This window comes from Schistocerca piceifrons, chromosome X, assembly GCF_021461385.2.
Source record: "Schistocerca piceifrons isolate TAMUIC-IGC-003096 chromosome X, iqSchPice1.1, whole genome shotgun sequence".
NCBI lineage: Eukaryota > Metazoa > Arthropoda > Insecta > Orthoptera > Acrididae > Schistocerca > Schistocerca piceifrons.
In genome coordinates, this window is record NC_060149.1 from 285,726,252 (window position 1) to 285,746,407 (window position 20,156).

Sequence of the window (20,156 nt, forward strand, 5' to 3'; positions counted from 1 at the left end):
ATGGCTACTCTCTGTTAGGATACGTAACCAATATTTCCGCAATCAAACAACGATCATACTAGCAAAAAAAAGATTGTTATAAATCAATCTGATCAAAAATATCCGGACACGTATTAGTGGACACTAATATGGGGTGTACCCACCCTTCGCCTTAATGATGGCTTGTACCATGATGTGGACACTTTCAATGAGGTGTCTGAATGTCTGTGGAGGAATGGCGGTTCATTCTTCCTCAATGGCCGAAACCAGAGAAGGTAGTGAAGTGATGTCGAACCCTGTGATTTGGAGGTACGTCGACGTTCTAACTCCCCCCTCCCAGAGCTGTGCCATTGGGTTCAAGTCGGGACTCTTTGCAGGATACCCTATCTCAGGAAAGTTGTTATCCGCAAACAGTGTGCGTTGTCATACTGATACAATCATTGTCTCCAAACTATTCCCGTACAGTACTCAGTACACAACACTGTAAAGTTTATTCATATCCTTCTGCATTTAGCGTTTCCTGATTGCAATGAGCTGACCACATTCTAGCCACGAAACACATCCGCATATTGTAACACCACCTCCTTTTCATTTCATTTGTGGTACTATACATGATGAATTCTTTACAGAGGAATGGAAAAAGTGGTAGTAGCCGACCTCGGGGAAGATTAGTTTGGATTCCGTAGAAATGTTGGATCACGTGAGGCAATACTGACCTTACGACTTATCTTAGAAGAAAGATTAAGGAAAGGCAAACCTACGTTTCTAGCATTTGTAGACTTAGAGAAAGCTTTTGACAATGCTGACTGGAATACTCTCTTTCAAATTCTAAAGGTGGCTGGGGTAAAATACAGGGAGCGAAACGCTATTTACAATTTGTACAGAAACCAGATGGCAGTTATAAGAGTCGAGGGACATGAAAGGGAAGCAGTTGTTGGGAAGGGAGTGAGACAGGGTTGTAGCCTCTCCCCGATGTTATTCAATCTGTATATTGAGCAAGCAGTAAAGGAAACAAAAGAAAAATTTGGAGTAGGTATTAAAATCCTGGGAGAAGAAATATAAACTTTGAGGTTCGCCGATGACATTGTAATTCTATCAGAGCCAGCAAAGGACTTGGAAGAGCAGTTGAACGGAATGGACAGTGTCTTGAAAGGAGGATATAAGATGAACATCAACAAAAGCAAAACGAGGATAATGGAATGTAGTCGAATTAAGTCGGGTGATGCTGAGGGAATTAGATTAGGAAATGAGACACTTGCAGTAGTAAAGAAGTTTTGCTATTTGGGGAGCAAAATAACTGATGATGGTCGAAGTAGAGAGGATATAAAATGTAGACTGGCAATGGCAAGGAAAGCGTTTCTGAAGGAGAGAAATTTGTTAACATCGAGTATAGATTTAAGTGTCAGGAAGTCGTTTCTGAAAGTACTTGTATCGAGTGTAGCCATGTATGGGAGTGAAACGTGGACGATAAATAGTTTGGACAAGAAGAGAATAGAAGCTTTCGAAATGTGGTGCTACAGAAGAATGCTCAAGATTATACGGGTAGATCACATAACTAATGAGGAGGTATTGAATAGAATTGGGGAGAAGAGGAGTTTGTGGCACAACTTGACAAGAAGAAGGGACCGGTTGGTAGCACATGTTCTGAGGCATCAAGGGATCACAAATTTAGCATTGGAGGGCAGCGTGGAGCGGTGGTCTAGCGGTTCTAGGCGCTCAGTCCGGAACCGCGCGACTGCTACGGTCGCAGGTTCGAATCCTGCCTCGGGCATGGATGTGTGTGATGTCCTTAGGTTAGTTAGGTTTAAGTAGTTCTAAGTTCTAGGGGACTTATGACCACAGATGTTAAGTCCCATAGTGCTCAGAGCCATTTTTGGCAGCGTGGAGGGTAAAAATCGTAGAGGGAGACAAAGAGATGAATACACTAAGCAAATTTCAGAAGGATGTAGGTTGCAGTAGGTACTGGGAGATGAGGCTGGCCGGTGTGGCCGTTTGGTGCTAGGCGCTTCTGTCTGGAACCGCGTGACCGCTACGGTCGCAGGTTCGAATCCTGCCTCGGGCATGGATGTGTGTGATGTCTTTAGGTTAGTTAGGTTTAAGTATTTCTATGTTCTAGGGGACTGATGACCACAGATGTTAAGTCCCATAGTGCTCAGAGCCATTTGAACCATTTTTGAACTGGGAGATGAAGAAGCTTGCACAGGATAGAGTAGCATGGAGAGCGGCATCAAACCAGTCTCAGGACTGAAGACCTCAACAACAACAACAACAACACATGATAGCTTGTAACTTTCCAGGCATTGGCCAGACCCAAAGCGTTCCATCAGATTGTCACGGGGTATGGCGTGGTTAATCATTCAGAATCACTGGTTTAGCCTTCCACTGTCCACTGGTGTCGCACTTAACATCGCCTCAAGTGTCGCTTAGCAGTGACCACAGAAATGTGTGGTTTATGGGGAGCTGCTCGACCTCTGTACCCCATTCTTTTTAACTCACTTCGCACTGTCACTATGCTAGTTGGACTGCTGGTAGCACATTTGAACAAACGAGTAAATCTTTCCGTTGCTTTCATGAAATTTCTTACAAACCCCTCCGCAATGCTCGACGGTCCATGGTTGGTTGGTTGGTTGATTTAGGGGAGGGGGCCAAACAGCGAGCTCATCGGTCCCATTGGATTAGGGAAGGAAGTCGGCCGTGCCCTTTCAAAAGAACCATCCCGGCATTTGCCTGCAGCGATTTAGGGAAATCACAACGGTGCTTGTCTGTCAGTACAAGAGTCCTGTCTGGTTATGAATTAGCTGTGGTTGTTCCTTCGCGTTTCCACTTCACAGTCACAGCCGGCTGAGGTGGCCGAGCGGTTCTAGGCGCTTCAGCCTGGAACCGCGCGACCGCTACGGTCGCAGGTTCGAATCCTGCCTCGGGCATGGATGTGTGTGATGTCCTTGCGTTAATTAGGTTTAAGTAGTTCTAAGTAATAGGGGACTGATCACCTCAGAAGTTAAGTCCCTTAGTGCTTAGAGCCATTTGAACCATTTTCACAGTCACATCATCAACAACAACATGGTTGAAATGCCCCTTATGGATTTGTTACTCATGTGACTTCCAATGACTACTCCACATTCGAAGTCACTTGACTATCTTAAGCGACTCATTCTGCTGTTGTTGCTTCTCTACTGGAAATGCCGTGTGGCTAGGGCCTCCCGTCGGGTAGACCGTTTGCCTGGTTCAAGTCTTTCGAGTTGATTCCACTTTGGCGACTTGCATGTCGATGGGGATGAAATGATGATGATAATGAGAACACAACACCCAGTCCATGAGCGGAGAAAATCTCAGACCCAGCCGGGAATGACATTCCGTCGCGCTGACCACTCACCTACCAGGGGCGCACGCTTTACTAACGACATACTACTTCCCACCACCTTTAATACCTTCGGGTTAGAGAGCCTGTATACAGAGAGAGTGTCCATAGGTGAAGTTGCCCGTGATTGGTTGATTAGCTTTGGCACCATTTTCCTGCCAAACGTCTCTCGCGCTTCCTATGTTCGCCGTGTTTTGAGCTGAATTGAAGTTCAGAGGACTTTTGGAAACGATTAAAAGGTATTTGAATTAATGAGAGACTTGTTATGCGTTGTGCATGCATGTTCGATTTAGTTGTATATAGTTTTTAGTACGTAATTAGCGTTTGCGTGCATACTGGTAGCATCACAAGCTTTTTTGAAGTCAATATCTGACAGTCCTTGCTGGAAACGGATTGTTGTGCCATATTGTGCCATGCTCATTCGACTTTATAGCGTCAAACTTTATTTCGTTCCGAATCAGAACGCTAGGCATTATTTTGGTTTCAGTATTATTGCCTGACTGTTGACGCAGTCAAGCTGTAAGCACGTTTTCCGCAGTTGTCGTAGTTGCTGAAACATTATTCGTAGTAAATAATTGTAGGTACTCTTGAAGACAGTTTTTAATAGGCCTACTTACTGTGGGGTAGAAAGGATACGGTAGTTTTCTTGTTATATTTGGTCGTTATTATAGTAGCCTATATTTAACGTTACCTGATTTTTGTAATCCAAAGAAAGTCGTAAGCAGTTGTTTATTTGTGACATGCAAAAAGTTTGAAGACGTGACAAGAAGTACTAATAAGTCTGAGACTTTTTGCATGTCACAAGTAAACAACTGCTTACGACTTTCATTCATCTAACGTAATACAGGTACGTTAAATCTTTAGTGTTATGCACTTCCGATACAAAACAGATGCTATACACTATATATTTTTTATTTGCGTTACTTTCATTGCAATATGTCTCGTAAACGAACTTTAAAGGAGATAAACGCAAGTAACGAATAATTTTTACAGCCACTGTATCAAATTTTCCTGTGCTGTACGTAGTAGGCTACTACAAGTATATTATAGCTGTAAAGAAAGGCATTTAACGAATGATTTCGCTGTATTGTCTTGTGCTTTTGATTCGGTGAGTGTGTACTCCACTACTCCACTAATGGCCATTCAAAAGTCCCGCCCGCAGTTTGGCAGAAAAATGGCCGCCGTATCGTCCGGTTGGCCACTCTCTCCCTATACAGGCTCTCTCTACTTCGGGTCCACCTCTCGTGACATCTAGTGGTCAATTCCGTATTACTTCTGACCAGATAGTGTACAGGGTGTTACAAAAAGGTACGGCCAAACTTTCAGGAAACATTCCTCACACACAAATAAAGAAAATATGTTATGTGGACATGTGTCCGGAAACGCTTACTTTCCATGTTAGAGCTCATTTTATTACTTCTCTTCAAATCACATTAATCATGGAATGGAAACACACAGCAACAGAACGTACCAGCGTGACTTCAAACACTTTGTTACAGGAAATGTTCAAAATGTCCTCCGTTAGCGAGGATACATGCATCCTCCCTCCGTCGCATGGAATCCCTGACGCGCTGATGCAGCCCTGGAGAATGGCGTATTGTATTACAGCTGTCCACAATACGAGCACGAAGAGTCTCTACATTTGGTACGGGGTTGCGTAGACAAGAGCTTGCAAATGCCCCCATAAATGAAAGTCAAGAGGGCTGAGGTCAGGAGAGCGTGGAGGCCATGGAATTGGTCCGCCTCTAGCAATCCATCGGTCACCGAATCTTGTTGAGAAGCGTACGAACACTTCGACTGAAATGTGCAGGAGCTCCATCGTGCATGAACCACATGCTGTGTCGTACCTGTAAAGGCACATGTTCTAGCAGCACAGGTAGAGTATCCCGTATGAAATCATGATAACGTGCTCCATTGAGCGTAGGTGGACGAAACTAAAATGAGCTCTAACATGGAAATTAAGCGTTTCCGGACACATGTCCACATAACATCTTTTCTTTATTTGTGTGTGAGGAACGTTTCCTGAAAGTTTGGCCGTACCTTTTTGTAACACCCTGTATAAGGTTGCGCTGCTATTTGCACACTTTGTGCGAGTGGCTGAGAGCCGTAACGGTACGCAGGCCCTGATTGCAGTGCGCTATTTCAGGCGAGAAGGCGGCGTCCGGCGGGCCGCCGCCGCTGATCCGCGTGACGCTGGCGTCGCTGGACGAGTCGACGGTGCTGCTGCAGAACGGGCTGGACTTCTACGGCGCCACGTTCTTCCCCACCGAGGCCGCCGTGCCCGGCGCCGCCATGCGGCCCACGTCGCGCAGGCCCGGCGCCGCCTCCAGGCAAGTCTCGCACGCCGGCTTCTTCGCTTGTATGGCCTATGCTAACACTAATTGGCTTTTTGTAAGCCGCTTCTGTTCCCTATAACAGATATGCACGAAGTAGTCATGTACGTCACCGAAGTTGCGTTTACTTCAGTGACTTTCAACTGTGCTGTCATCTGATACTCAGTAAACTAGAGTACTTATGAACGCTGGCATATCTGGTCATCAGTTCCTATTGTCAAACTGTGTGCCGGACAGAGACTCGAACTCGGGACCTTTGCCTTTCGCGGGCACACAGTTTTAATCTGCCAGGAAGATTCATATTAGCGCACACTCCGCTGCAGAGTGAAAATCTCATTCTAGTTCCTATTGTCGCTTAGAAGAAACGAACTCTCACAGCTCATCGTGCCGGTATAGCGGGGGTTGGTTTCTCACTACATGTGGCAACTGGCTGAGTCATATCGAACAACTTTCTGTGGTTCGAGTTAGGAATCCCATGAACCACAGCGCGAAGTAGGACAGGCATATAGCTGGATGCCTAGAAGGTATATCAAAGGAACTATGCCGTCATGAAAAAGCTACATTGTATATCTCCCTAGCCGATAGGTGTCTCTCTTTCCCTCCCCCCCCCCCCCTCTCCATCCTCCTATTCCTGTCATCAACACCCGTTCATGGCAACAGGGTTCGGCCATGAAATCCTAAAATATGCAGATTGTAGCAACACACACGGACATACCACGAGTAGTTTATAGGGTGCTTCGAGGAACAAATTGAGGATAGGAAACCATGTCCAAACACGCCATCCAAGAACGCTGCAGAGCGCCGAAGTTAGAGGGACCAACGCCTGTCGCTAGGCTATCCGTTCGACAGCGAAGTTATAATTTTTCCTCCTTCAGCGTGAATACTCAATTTTGTCACGAACCATTACACTATTTAGCTCTCAACGATTACAAACACTCCGCCTCCGTAGCTGATTGGTCATTGCGGCTGACTGCCATGCGGGGGACTGCCGTGCAGTACTGCCAGGGATTTTTCCTTGGTAGGAGGTCTGTTACGGAGTGCACTCAGCTTCGTGAGGTCAAGTGAGGAGTTACTTCACCGATTAGTGGTGGTTCTAACGTCAAGAAACACAACGACTGGGACATGGTGTGTGCTGATCACAGTACCCTCCACACCGCATCCGATGACGTCATTGGCAGAGAACGGCACGGCGGTTGGTCGGGCTCGATTGGCCTCTCTAGGGCCATAATGCAGAACTTTACCTTCCTTAATTAAAAGAAACTGATTTTTTGAAAACATAAATTAACATATCACTCCGAAAGAACCAAACAATGTTCCTAAACTATAAGCAAGAATATGTTCTTAATTTGTAAACAAAGAAACAATAAGTAAAACTTTTCTTTACAGAAAGTTACAAAACGGTTTACACTTGAGATACACTTTTTTGTAATTCTGAATAAAAGATGGCCTTCTTCAAATTCATCGAGGCCGTATGCACGAAATTTTAAAGAAATGTAGCGCATCAAAAAATCAGTAATTGCAATACTTGGTGGAGTGAATTATGTTTACAGGAACAAGTTAAAGCAGCCCCTAGAAACTTTGAGAGCCTTTGTGAGTAAGATAAAGAAGTAAACAATAATCGTAACAGGTACCCCTCAAAAATGGTTCAAATGGCTCTGAGCAGTATGGTACTTAACACCTGAGGTCATCAGTCCCCTACAACTTAGAACGACTTAAACCTAACTAACCTAAGGACATCACACAAATCCATGCCCGAGGCAGGATTCGAACCTGCGACCGTAGCAGTCACGTGGTTCCGGACTGAAGCGCCGAGAACCGCTTGGACACAGCGGCCGGCAGGCGTCCCTCACAGGAGTCGTCTAATAGATTCTTCTTATGTAAAAGAAATTCAAAAGGCAGTACAGTATCTACAGAGAAATCTGTAGTCAACAGTAGATGCAATTTATTCCTTTGTGTTATACACCTCCAGTATTGACTGCAAATGCTCACACACGTAACAGCCGGATGTTTCTATAGATCAGCTGTCTCGAGAGCTGTAACGGCAGAACGCTCCTTAAATAAGGAGAATCTTCTTCTCCTTAGCGTTAATTCTGTCTATTACGAGGTTCCTTCTACTCAAGATTTGTCATTTTTTTTAAGGATGCCCTTCGTGTCGCCGCATTCGTCAGTTACGTAAGGTCGGTAGTACACTATCAAATTTCTTTGACAAAGAAATTGAGAATTGCTATTTTTACAACTGTTAGTTTCATAGTTCCCAGGCGCTAAACAGGGCAGTGGCTTTTCCAATGCGAATACGAAAAATAATTAAACTAATATCCCACCTCCCGCTAACGTTAAGATATAATAATAAAACCTAAGTGCAGTGTAATGTATACAATTCACAATAACCGACTTGCAGTCGTATCATTGACAATCTTTTAACAGGACAAATGAATTGTGATCTGATGAGTTTAAGTTCAAAAGGAACTGATTACAAGTATATCCTCCTACTTGCCAAGTACTTTCTGGTGCTTATGCCGATTGTAGATCGTTTTGCGAATTTCTTTACTGATTTCAGACTCATTTTAGTACATTCCAAACTAGGCACGATTTTTACGTTCTTGAGCATTCTGAGACCTTTTGGCCTTGTCTTGCTTCTATGCCTTGCCCGTACCTATCATGTTTCTCTTTCCCAGCTGCAGCATTTAGTACTCTAGCATGTATGCTTGTGACACTTTCTTCTATATGCAAATATCTTAATCTACAGCTAGCACTTGCTTCATTACATTTGGCATAAAACCCAATTTCTATTCACTTTCAGCTGCCACTGCTGCATCATCAATGAGTCTTACTGTGCTGATTTTCTGTCCTTGACAAACAACAGCAGTTCTGCAATTCATTTTCAATAAGCAAATAAACATGAGTATTGTTAAATGAAGTTGCCTTACATCTTTCCTGGAAATATGACAGTGCAGACTATACCAATTCGCTTTGAAGAAACAGTATGTGTTTCCATCTCCATACCTAAAAACGAAAAAAATTTTATTTTATCCCAGCTTCTAAAATGCCTTTCCATATTTATATCTCCACCATAAGCTCCGATTTCGCAATGTGCTTACACATACCAGCCACTTTCGGCAAACATAAGACGATCACTTTCTTTGATGAAATCTAAGGCGAGGCGCTAGATTGGATCAAATGCATTTGATAAAAGGCAATATTTGACATAGGTTCCCTATTACACTACGTCAAATGTATTTGACAAACCACCTTTGTCAAAGAAATCTGATTGTGTAATACCTGTCTAAGGGAGGTTAGTGGTGTGGGCCACCTGTCTGTGAATTGTGTAAACTTGTGATATCATTTTAACTGTTTATTTTCTGCGTCGTAGATTGGGACCTTCCCAGCATTTGCCTAAACTAGCATGGAAAACCGCCTAAAAACCCGCATTCGGGCTGAACGGTGCACCAGCGCGAATTCTATCCGGGGTGTGATGCACCTTCCTGTCTCGTAAGCTAGGACGCTACCGTTACGTAAAACGAGCAGTCCAGAGAAATCTCAGAGAGTATCGCTAACAAATTCTCTGATCATGCTATAGTATTAGGGGTAGACTTCAACTTCCTGCCTATAGAACCGCAGAACACAAAATTATAACTCACAACATGGACAGGAAATCGTGTGAGATTGTTACGAACATCGTTTCTTAAAAATATCATGAACAGTTAATTAGAGAGATGACTCATGGGGCAGTGTCTTGGGTCTCCTAGTAATTAACAGACTCTAACTTTCCAATGCAGTCACCACAGAGGAGGTAATAGCTGTTATATCATCAATGACGACAGATGTAAAAACCATACAAAGAAAGCTAGGAAAATATTTTTGTTTATCAGCTGTGAGAAGAAACGGATTGCCGAGTATCTGATCAGTCTTCAGGTGACGAATGCGAGTAGCATTGACGAATAAAATTCAGAAATATTGTCGATTTGAGAAGCAACTGACGGTGTCTTTAACTCAACAATTCTACGTTAACTCTTACTTAACGGTACTTGTATGCTACCCGGACATTTGTTAAATACAGAAACTGACAATTCTTTTAAGCTTTAAGACTTTTTGAAATATTTGTACCGTTTTCGTGATTTAATATAGTGTGGTGAGTAATAATAGCATTGCACTTGCTTTATAACTATTTAGAGTAACTAAACCTGTTTTTGGGAATTTTTGTTGGATCTTTCCTGCAGTAACTGGAAATATATTCGTTAAAGAGAACTCACATTAAGGGTTTCATTTCATGTATGCTACTGTTCCTAGTAAGTAAATATTTTATTGTCGCAGTGTCAATATAATAGGTGTGTAATTCAAATGCTGATGTGTATGATACTGTCACTAACTACTAAAGTGAGGCGCTAACTTATTTTTCTTGTCATCATCTCGTCTGTACATGACATGTATTTTATTTATTTTATATGACATCGTAGCCTGTTACCTGTAATGTAAACGCTGCGTGTATTCATTCTTACACAAATTATTCTTTTTCTTTTTACTCTAAAAAGATGACGACACACTTATGAAACCATACCTGAGAAGCTTCGCGCGCTTTTGTGGGATATATCCTTGTCTTTGAGCACGGGCTGCTTCAAGAGTTACTAAATCCAGTTTATAAATGCACCTTCTAAAAGATCGCTGCACAGACGTTTGCTTCAGTTTTCCAGTGTGGACTACCATACCCGAACATGGACTCTAAACAGATCCTTGCTTGTGAAACCTCCGTGAGAGACATCACACGCTTTTTTGGGAAACAGATCCCGAATCCGATATCAGCTGCAATATCTGATTTTATACGCCGAAACGATAATATCTAGAAGTCGAAATAAATATCTCTGTATCTCTAAACAGGACCCTCGCCACTTTTCGAGTCTTAGTTGCTTGTTTGAAGCCACTGCCAGAGAGAGAAAATTTCTGAATCTTACAGCTGCTGTGGTGTTCATAACTTTTTCTGAACTGGTGTGTGGACTTAGTTTTATATTTGCTGCTGCTGAACTCAAGCACGTTATTTTTCTCACTTCTTGAAGCGCACGCTGGTGTCTAAGCACAGACAGTAAAATCAGAACAATTCTGTCCCACAGCCGAGAAACATGGCTGGAATTTTTGGAGTCCTACAGTTGTTGGTCTGGAGTATTCTGAAGCTGCAACGGCCAATGAGAGACAACATCCTGCCAGAGATGGATGGTCTGCTTGGACATGTCTCTGAGACTCGAACAAAGAAGACATCACGTTACTCTCAGACATCACAGAACTTTTCGTAGATACATTTCCCCCTTCTTTTTCGAGCCAGTCCGTCGAGGCTCCTATGCCCCGCACAAAGGATGTCCTGTGAATGGAGCATTCTGATTGGCTCTTACTGAATTTATCTGTCAAACTGCTGCTGCTGCCAGTGTGGGAGCATTGTCCGCCATTTTCTGCAGATGAGACTTTCAGTGGCAAAACTATTTTGTACAAGTCGCAATAAAACATACATCAGTCATATTGCACTGACAGATAAACCCTGCAAAAGTGGTCTACAGATCATGAAACATGGACACTATCCCCAAAGACACTATCTCAGTTACACTGCTCTGCTACTATAGAGGAAAGCTTGAATTTTTCAGCGTGCAACCATTCTTCAACTGGGCTATGTCACCAAATACCATATCGATGTAGTAAACACAATTCCTATTCTGAACCATACAAAATCATCACTTCTGCATCCTGCATATAGGTATCGACTACCGGACATTCGTGTATATACCGCGCAGACAGACAAAAACATAAATGCATGCACCGTATATAGTTCTCGCATCACTAGATATTTCCCAAGATGTCGGACGGTCATCCCTCTTGGCCAACGGTCACAAGAAACCGCCCCCGCACACGCTGCCTCGACGGTCGATCACAGCGCACTCAGCGGACTGCAGACTCTCTCTTTGAACTGTTGTACAAAGGTTGAGCTGGTTCCCCACAAGGCACAAAGGCGTTACTGTTTCTGGCTCGGACTTGCTTGCCTGCTGACATGCTTTCTACACCCATCTCCAGACTCTGGGATTACAAGAACGTAAGTATTTCCACATGGTTTGTTAGAATATCACACAGTTTATGCGATAGTTCTCGATACCAAGCACACAGCAATATACTACCGATCGCTTGCATACTATAATTCCGAAGATAAAGAGTGGAATTTATTTCTTTGGAAACCCGAAACTTAAGCGAGGCGGTACATGCTGCAAACCACTAACTAAAAACGATGTCAATGATGTAACAGATTCCAAACCATCCTTCTAATTTACAAAGTCATCACCATCTAGATGCACATAACACACACCACAATCGATGTTCTCTCAGCCAAATAAAGACGGTAAATACGTAGAAGCAGTTCAAATGGTTCAAATGGCTCTGAGCACTATGGGACTTAAGATCTGAGGTCATCAGTCCCCTAGAACTTAGAACTACTTAAACCTAACTAACCTAAGGACATCACACACATCCATGCCCGAGGCAGGATTCGAACCTGCGACCGTAGCGGTCGCGCGTTTCCAGACTGAAGCGCCTAGAACCGCTCGGCCACAGCTGCCGGCCGTAGAAGGAGTCAACCAGACAATTTACATGGCCGCGCGGGGTAGCCGCGCGGTCTAGGGCGCCTTGCACGGCCTGAGCGGTTCCCCCCTCGCAAGTTCGAGTTCTCCCTCGGGCATGGGTGTGTATGTGCTGTCCTTAGCGTAAGTTCGTTTAAATTAGATTAAGTAATTCGTAAGCTTAGGGACCGATGACCTCAGCAGTTTGGTCCCATAAGACCTTTACACAAATTTCAAAAAAAAAAAAAAAAAAAAAAAAAAAAATTACGTGAGAGTGAATAATTTTCCAATGCAGATATGCAGCCATAATGAATCTTTTCAAATTTCCACTGAAAACGCGCATGATCATAGAGGCTGCCCAGCCCATACTGAGTATTAGTTTGACATTCAGCCTCATAGAGGGCGACACGGTTATGTTAGCTACAATCCTGTACACCAGCCACTCTCTCTCGTTCGGACGGCTCCCACCATAGACCGGAAAAGTCAATCGTTCCGGACACAGGATACCGCCGCAATGCGCAATCGCTCACCCCAAGCAGGATCGTCCTAGGAAACCAGCCACATATATTTTGTCACTATACTTATAATTACATACACTCCTGGAAATGGAAAAAAGAACACATTGACACCGGTGTGTCAGACCCACCATACTTGCTCCGGACACTGCGAGAGGGCTGTACAAGCAATGATCACACGCACGGCACAGCGGACACACCAGGAACCGCGGTGTTGGCCGTCGAATGGCGCTAGCTGCGCAGCATTTGTGCACCGCCGCCGTCAGTGTCAGCCAGTTTGCCGTGGCATACGGAGCTCCATCGCAGTCTTTAACACTGGTAGCATGCCGCGACAGCGTGGACGTGAACCGTATGTGCAGTTGACGGACTTTGAGCGAGGGCGTATAGTGGGCATGCGGGAGGCCGGGTGGACGTACCGCTGATTTGCTCAACACGTGGGGCGTGAGGTCTCCACAGTACATCGATGTTGTCGCCAGTGGTCGGCGGAAGGTGCACGTGCCCGTCGACCTGGGACCGGACCGCAGCGACGCACGGATGCACGCCAAGACCGTAGGATCCTACGCAGTGCCGTAGGGGACCGCACCGCCACTTCCCAGCAAATTAGGGACACTGTTGCTCCTGGGGTATCGGCGAGGACCTTTCGCAACCGTCTCCATGAAGCTGAGCTACGGTCCCGCACACCGTTAGGCCGTCTTCCGCTCACGCCCCAACATCGTGCAGCCCGCCTCCAGTGGTGTCACGACAGGCGTGAATGGAGGGACGAATAGAGACGTGTCGTCTTCAGCGATGAGAGTCGCTTCTGCCTTGGTGCCAATGATGGTCGTATGCGTGTTTGGCGCCGTGCAGGTGAGCGCCACAATCAGGACTGCATACGACCGAGGCACACAGGGCCAACACCCGGCATCATGGTGTGGGGAGCGATCTCCTACACTGGCCGTACACCACTGGTGATCGTCGAGGGGACACTGAATAGTGCACGGTACATCCAAACCGTCATCGAACCCATCGTTCTACCATTCCTAGACCGGCAAGGGAACTTGCTGTTCCAACAGGACAATGCACGTCCGCATGTATCCCGTGCCACCCAACGTGCTCTAGAAGGTGTAAGTCAACTACCCTGGCCAGCAAGATCTCCGGATCTGTCCCCCATTGAGCATGTTTGGGACTGGATGAAGCGTCGTCTCACGCGGTCTGCACGTCCAGAACGAACGCTGGTCCAACTGAGGCGCCAGGTGGAAATGGCATGGCAAGCCGTTCCACAGGACTACATCCAGCATCTCTACGATCGTCCCCATGGGAGAATAGCAGCCTGCATTGCTGCGAAAGGTGGATATACACTGTACCAGTGCCGACATTGTGCATGCTCTGTTGCCTGTGTCTATGTGCCTGTGGTTCTGTCAGTGTGATCATGTGATGTATCTGACCCCAGGAGTGTGTCAATAAGGTTTCCCCTTCCTGGGACAATGAATTCACGGTGTTCTTATTTCAATTTCCAGGAGTGTATTATGATTACAGCCTCAGTCTGACGACATTCGACAATGAGAGAAATATTGGAAATATTCCCTCCTGACGGTGGTGGCTCTGGAAATATCAAAATTTGTAGCATTCTTATGACTGGACATAATTTTCGATGTAAAAAATCTTTCATTTTCCTTACGGCTATCACAAGTTTCCACGTCAAATCCGTACCTTCCCTTACTAGAGGATAAAGTCATTTTCTCTGCACATGTCGGAACACAGACATACTGTATAAGCCCACTGATCACAGTGACTCTACCAACACCTACACTACTAAGAATAATATTTCTCCAATAACTGAGTAGTGGTAACACCAAATAATATTGAACGAAAAATCTCTCTGTCAGCAGACGACTTCCAATGCATGTGTGATGATGATGACGATGAAACATGTCAATCCTGTTTCAGCTCCTCCTCTAGACGAAGATTTAATGCTACGTACTCCATTCCCCTGCCACATCTTGGGCATAAAATCGAGTCTTCAGTTTTATAACTACGGTGATTCTAAGTTAGTGACAGTTGTTTGTAAGGTACTGCAGTCCCCATGTATACATCTGCTTGACAGATGTCCTGTTTATGGAATTAGTGGCAACATGACTGCTGCTTTGCGTTTGTCTGTTTCCTTGAAGAGGCTTTCTCCATTACTAACGATCATTTTATAGGACTGATCCGAACATATTATAATTTCTGAACTGTGATTGGACGTGAATAGTGGGTGCTATACACCTCTAGAGAGCTATATTGTGCATGTATCACATACACTCTATGTTTTAAGGAAGTAGTTTTACCACTTTACAGTTTGTCACCATAGTTTATCGTAGGGAAACTTGTAGGGAGGAATGAATGCATGACATGCGCTGGAAACACAGGGTTTTTATAATTAAAGTTAAACTTTCAAAACGCTGCAGAAATAACACCACTCGTCAGAATGTCGTCAAATGGCAACGGAATATTATCGGAGAATGGGGGAAAAGGTATGGCAGAAGAAAAAAATAGTGTGAAAATTGATCAATAGGTGGCGCTGTGTGTGTGTCAGAATACGTAAAGGAAAGCACCTGTCATGCGCACAACCCATTCAATTTGGTATAAAAAAAGCTGGGTACACGGTTTTTTCTCCATTCGCACCTGCGAAGACCGTCATGATTGTCTCAATGCATGATCGCGCTCTGCTTGTAAGGCTGAATTACAAGAATGATGACTGTGCACACGTCGCTTTGCAGAAGTTCCGGACACTGAAGGGTTTGAAAAAAGGCGTTGGTCTGATGACTGCCGTGGGTCTGGAGAAAATGATTCGGAAATTCGAAAAGACGGGTTCCTTTGGTGTGCAACCTGGTAGAGAGAGGAAACGAATTGATACGACGGCAGTGGAAGTCGTGGGCACAGCAATGCGGGAGGAGACGAGTGGTGGTGTGCAGACGTGTAGTGCGCAGAGAATTGCCCGAACATTGGATATATGGTGCTTAAAATCCTAAGAAATAGCCTTCTTTGTTATCCATTCAAAATTACCCATACGCACGAGTTGCTTCCTGTTGACCTGCCAGCAAGAGAGACCTTTGCTTCAGAATTTCTTGCTCGTATGAAAGTGGACAATGATTGGCCGCGGAAGATTTTGTGGACAAACGAAGCCCACTTCCATCGGACAGGATATGTCAATACACAGAGTTGTCGAATATGGGCAACGGAAAATCCACACGCAAATCAACCAGTACCACTTCATCCTAAAAAGGTCACTGTGTGATGCGAGTTTACAATATCATTTACCATAGGGCCAGATTTCTTCGAAAAGACAAGTGCTTCCGTTCCTGTTACCTGTACCATCACTGGTACGTGCTATGACTCTCTTTTGCGCCGCCGCGTCATTCCAGCTCTCAAAGAGCGTCGATGTGTGGTTGGGATCATTTTCATGCAAGATGGCGCACCTCCGCACATTGCAAATCCAGTTAAGCAGCTACTGTAGCGTCATTTCGGAAATGCTAGAATTATCAGCCGTCATTTCGCTACACCTTGCCCATTCCAATCACCTGATCTTAATCCGTGTGGCCGGCCGCTGTGGCCGAGCGGTTCTAGGCGCTTCAGTCCGGAACCGCGCTGCTACTACGATCGCAGGTTCGAATCCTTCCTCGGGCATGGATGTGTGTGATGTCCTTAGGTTAGTTAGGTTTAAGTAGTCCCAAGTCCAGGGGACTGATGACCTCAGATGTTAAGTCCCATAGTGCATAGAGCCATTTGAACCATTTAATCCGTGTGACATCTGGCTGTGGGGCTATCTGAAAGATGTGTTCAGCGTTCCGATTGCAAACATAGCTGCATTGAAGACACGCATTGCGCAACACATTCTGCAAGTGACCCCGGAAACACTTCGATCAGTTGTGGAACATGCGGTCTCTCGATATCAGCTTATTGCAGAAAACGGTGGACATTGGACATGTTTTGCACCAGTCACACGGAAATTAATAATCCGATTTGATTTTGATTGATGCTTTCAATGCGGTTTTTTGGCCTCAGGGCAATTGAAAACCGATGTTATTGATGCTTTTTATGTGGTTTTTGGCCTCAGGACCATTAAAAACTGAAATTCCCCATCCGATATTATATGACCTTTCTGTTTATTTATTTATTTATTTATCTATTGTTCCGTGGGACAGAATTAAGGAGAAGTCTTCATGGTCATGGAACGAGTCAATACATGAAATTATAACACGATAGTAGAAACAGATAAAATGAAATATAAAAAACATATTCAGGCGACAAGACGTAAGTTTAAATAAAGAAAATCAACAACGTAACACTGGAATTTGCTTAATTTTTCAGCTCTTCCAGGAGCTCCTCGACAGGATAGAAGGATTGAGCCATGAGGAACCTCTTCAGTTTGGACTTAAAAGAGTTTGGGCTACTGCTAAGATTTTTGAGTTCTTGTGGTAGCTTATTGAAAATGGATGCAGCAGAATACTGCACTCCTTTCTGCACAAGAGTCAAGGAAGTGCATTCCACATGCAGATTTGATTTCTGCCTAGTATTAACTGAGTGAAAGCTGCTAACTCTTAGGAATAGGCAAATATTGCAAACAACAAACGACATTAAATAAAATGTATACTGTGAGGGCAATGTCAAAATTCCCAGACTATTGAATAGGGGTCGACAAGAGGTTTTCGAACTTACACCACATATAGCTCGAACGGCCCGTTACTGAGCCAAAAATACTCTTTTTGAATCAAAAGAATTACCCCAAAAAATTATACAATACGACATAAGCGAATGAAAATATGCGAAGTAGACTACTTTTCGTGTTGAACTGTCACTTATTTGAGATACTGTTCTAATGGTAAATAAAGCAGCATTTAGTTTCTGAACAAGATCCTGGACATGGGCTTTCCACAACAGCTTACTATCTATCCGAACGCCTAGGAACTTGAACTGTTCCGTCTCGCTTATAATATGCCCATTCTGTCTGATCAAAAAGTTACAGTTAGAAACTGTAAAAACTGAATCTTACTGTGATTTAGCATCAAATTATTTCCCACTAGCCACGAACTTATTTCATGAATTACATTATTTGATACTGTTTCAATATTACACACAAGATCCTTCACTACCAAGCTGGTGTCATCAGCAAACAGAAATATTTTTGAATCACCTGTAATACTAGAAGGCATATCATTTATATAAATAATAAACAGCAGTGGCCCCAGCACCGATCCTTGGGGAACGCCCCACTTAACAGTGCCCCATTGGGACTGAGCATCACTACCACTCTCAATATTGCGGAGAATTATCTTCTGCTTTCTGTTCTTAAAGTAAGAGGCGAACCAATTGTAAGCTACTCCCCTTACTCCATAATGGTCCAACTTCTGCAGTAATATTTTGTGGTCAACATAATCAAAAGCCTTCGTTAAATCAAAGAAAACACCTAGCGTTCGCACCCCTTTTATTTAATCCGTCCAAAACCTCACAGAGAAAAGATAATATAGCATTTTCAGTTGTTAAACCATTTCTAAAACCAAACTGTACATTTGACAGCAAATTACGTGAATTTAAATGCTCCAGTAACCGTGTATATACAACCTTCTAGATAACTTTATCAAACACCGATGGCATATAAATAGGTCTAAAATTGTCAACATTATCCCTGTCTCCCTTTTTATAAAGGGGCTTCACTACCGAGTACTTTAATCGGTCAGGAAACCGACCACTCCTAAAGGAAAAGTTACAGATATGGCTAAGTACTGGGCTAACATACATAGAACAATAATTCAGTATTCTGCTAGATACCCCGTCATATCCATGAGAGTTCTTGGTCTTTAGTGATTTGATTATTAACTCAATCTCCCTCTTGTTAGTATCATGGAGGAGCATTTCAGGTAACAGTCTCGGAACACTTTTTTCTAAGAGCGCTATATGATTCCCTGTTGGGACTAGGTTTCTATTTAGTTCACCTGCTATATTCAGAAAGTGATTATTAAATACTGTACATATATGCGACTTATCAATAACACGGACATTACCATTACGCACTGATTCTATATCTTCGACCTGTCTCTGCAGACCAGCCACTTCCTTTACGACTGACCATATGGTTTTAATTTTATCCTGAGACTTAGCTATTCTATCTGCATACCACATACTTTTTGCCTTCCTAATAACATTTTTAAGCACCTTTCAATACTGTTTGTAATGGGCTGCTGCATTTAGATTTTGACTGTTTCTAACGTTTTGATATAATTGCCACTTTGTTCTACAAGATATTCTTATCCCTCTAGTCAGCCACCCGGGCTGCCTGTTTGTGCTAGTAACCTGTTTTGAACGTTCTAACGGAAAGCAACTTTCAAAGAGCACGAGAAAAGTCTTGAGAAAAGCATTATATTTATCATCTACTGTATCAGCGCTATAAACATATTGCGACTCTTGTTCCTTGATAAGGTTTACAAAGGTCTCTACAGCAACTGGATCAGCTTTCCTAAACAGTTGATAACTATATTTAACATGTGTTGCAGCACAAAAATCTTTTAGAGTTAAAATTTATGCATCATGATCTGAAAGTCCATTCACCTTTTTGCTAACAGAATGCCCTTCTAGTAATGAGGAATGAACAAAAATGTTGTCTATGGTTGTTCTACTGTTCCCTTGCACTCTCGTTGGAAAGAATACGGTTTGCATAAGATTATATGAATTAAGGAGGTCTACCAGCATCCTTTTCCTTGCACAATCAGTTATGCAATTAATGTTGAAGTCACCACATATAACTAACTTTTTGTATTTCCTATAAAGTGAACCAAGAACCTCCTCTAGCTTTAGCAAAAATGTTGTGAAATCGGAGTCTGGGGATCTATAAATAACAACGGTTAGAAGTTTAGCTCCATTAAATTTAACCACACCTGCACAACATTCAAACACCTTTTCAGTGCAGTACTTTGAAACATCAATTGACTCAAATGGGATGCCGTTTTTCACATACATGGCTTCTCCCCCACACCGCAATCAGCTCCTAGAAAAGCTACCAGCCAACCTGTATCGTGGTAAAGGAAGCCTCTGAATTATCTCCTTATTTAAGATGGTGGATGGGCTTACATAACTAAACGTATCACACCTATACACCCATGTACACTGAGTAGTACAGTTTGTTTAACGTCAAACATACTCCTTAGCCATTGTTGTATGATTCATTTGTCATTTGTAGTCGACCACTATTAAATTATGATGCTTACAGCACCATCTATTGCTACGTTTTGTAACTATTTATTTTTCTTCTCTCATACGTTTCCCCCTTCTCCGATAGTATTACGTTGCAATTTGACGTCATTCTGACCAGCGGCGTTATTTCTACAGTGGTTTGAAAGTTTAACTCTAATTATAATCACCCTGTATTCTTCTT

At 43.5% G+C, this 20,156-nt stretch overlaps 1 protein-coding gene across 1 annotated transcript in view; it reads left to right on the plus strand.

The window, feature by feature from the left end:
- LOC124722313 overlaps positions 1–20,156 on the plus strand; it is a gene marked incomplete at its 5' end in the record, with an annotated part of 130,359 nt that overhangs the window by 95,532 nt on the left and 14,671 nt on the right. The window contains one exon of the mRNA XM_047247493.1: positions 5,484–5,667. Within this exon, the coding sequence (XP_047103449.1) occupies positions 5,484–5,667 (184 nt within the window). The remainder of the gene's footprint in view (positions 1–5,483; positions 5,668–20,156) is intronic.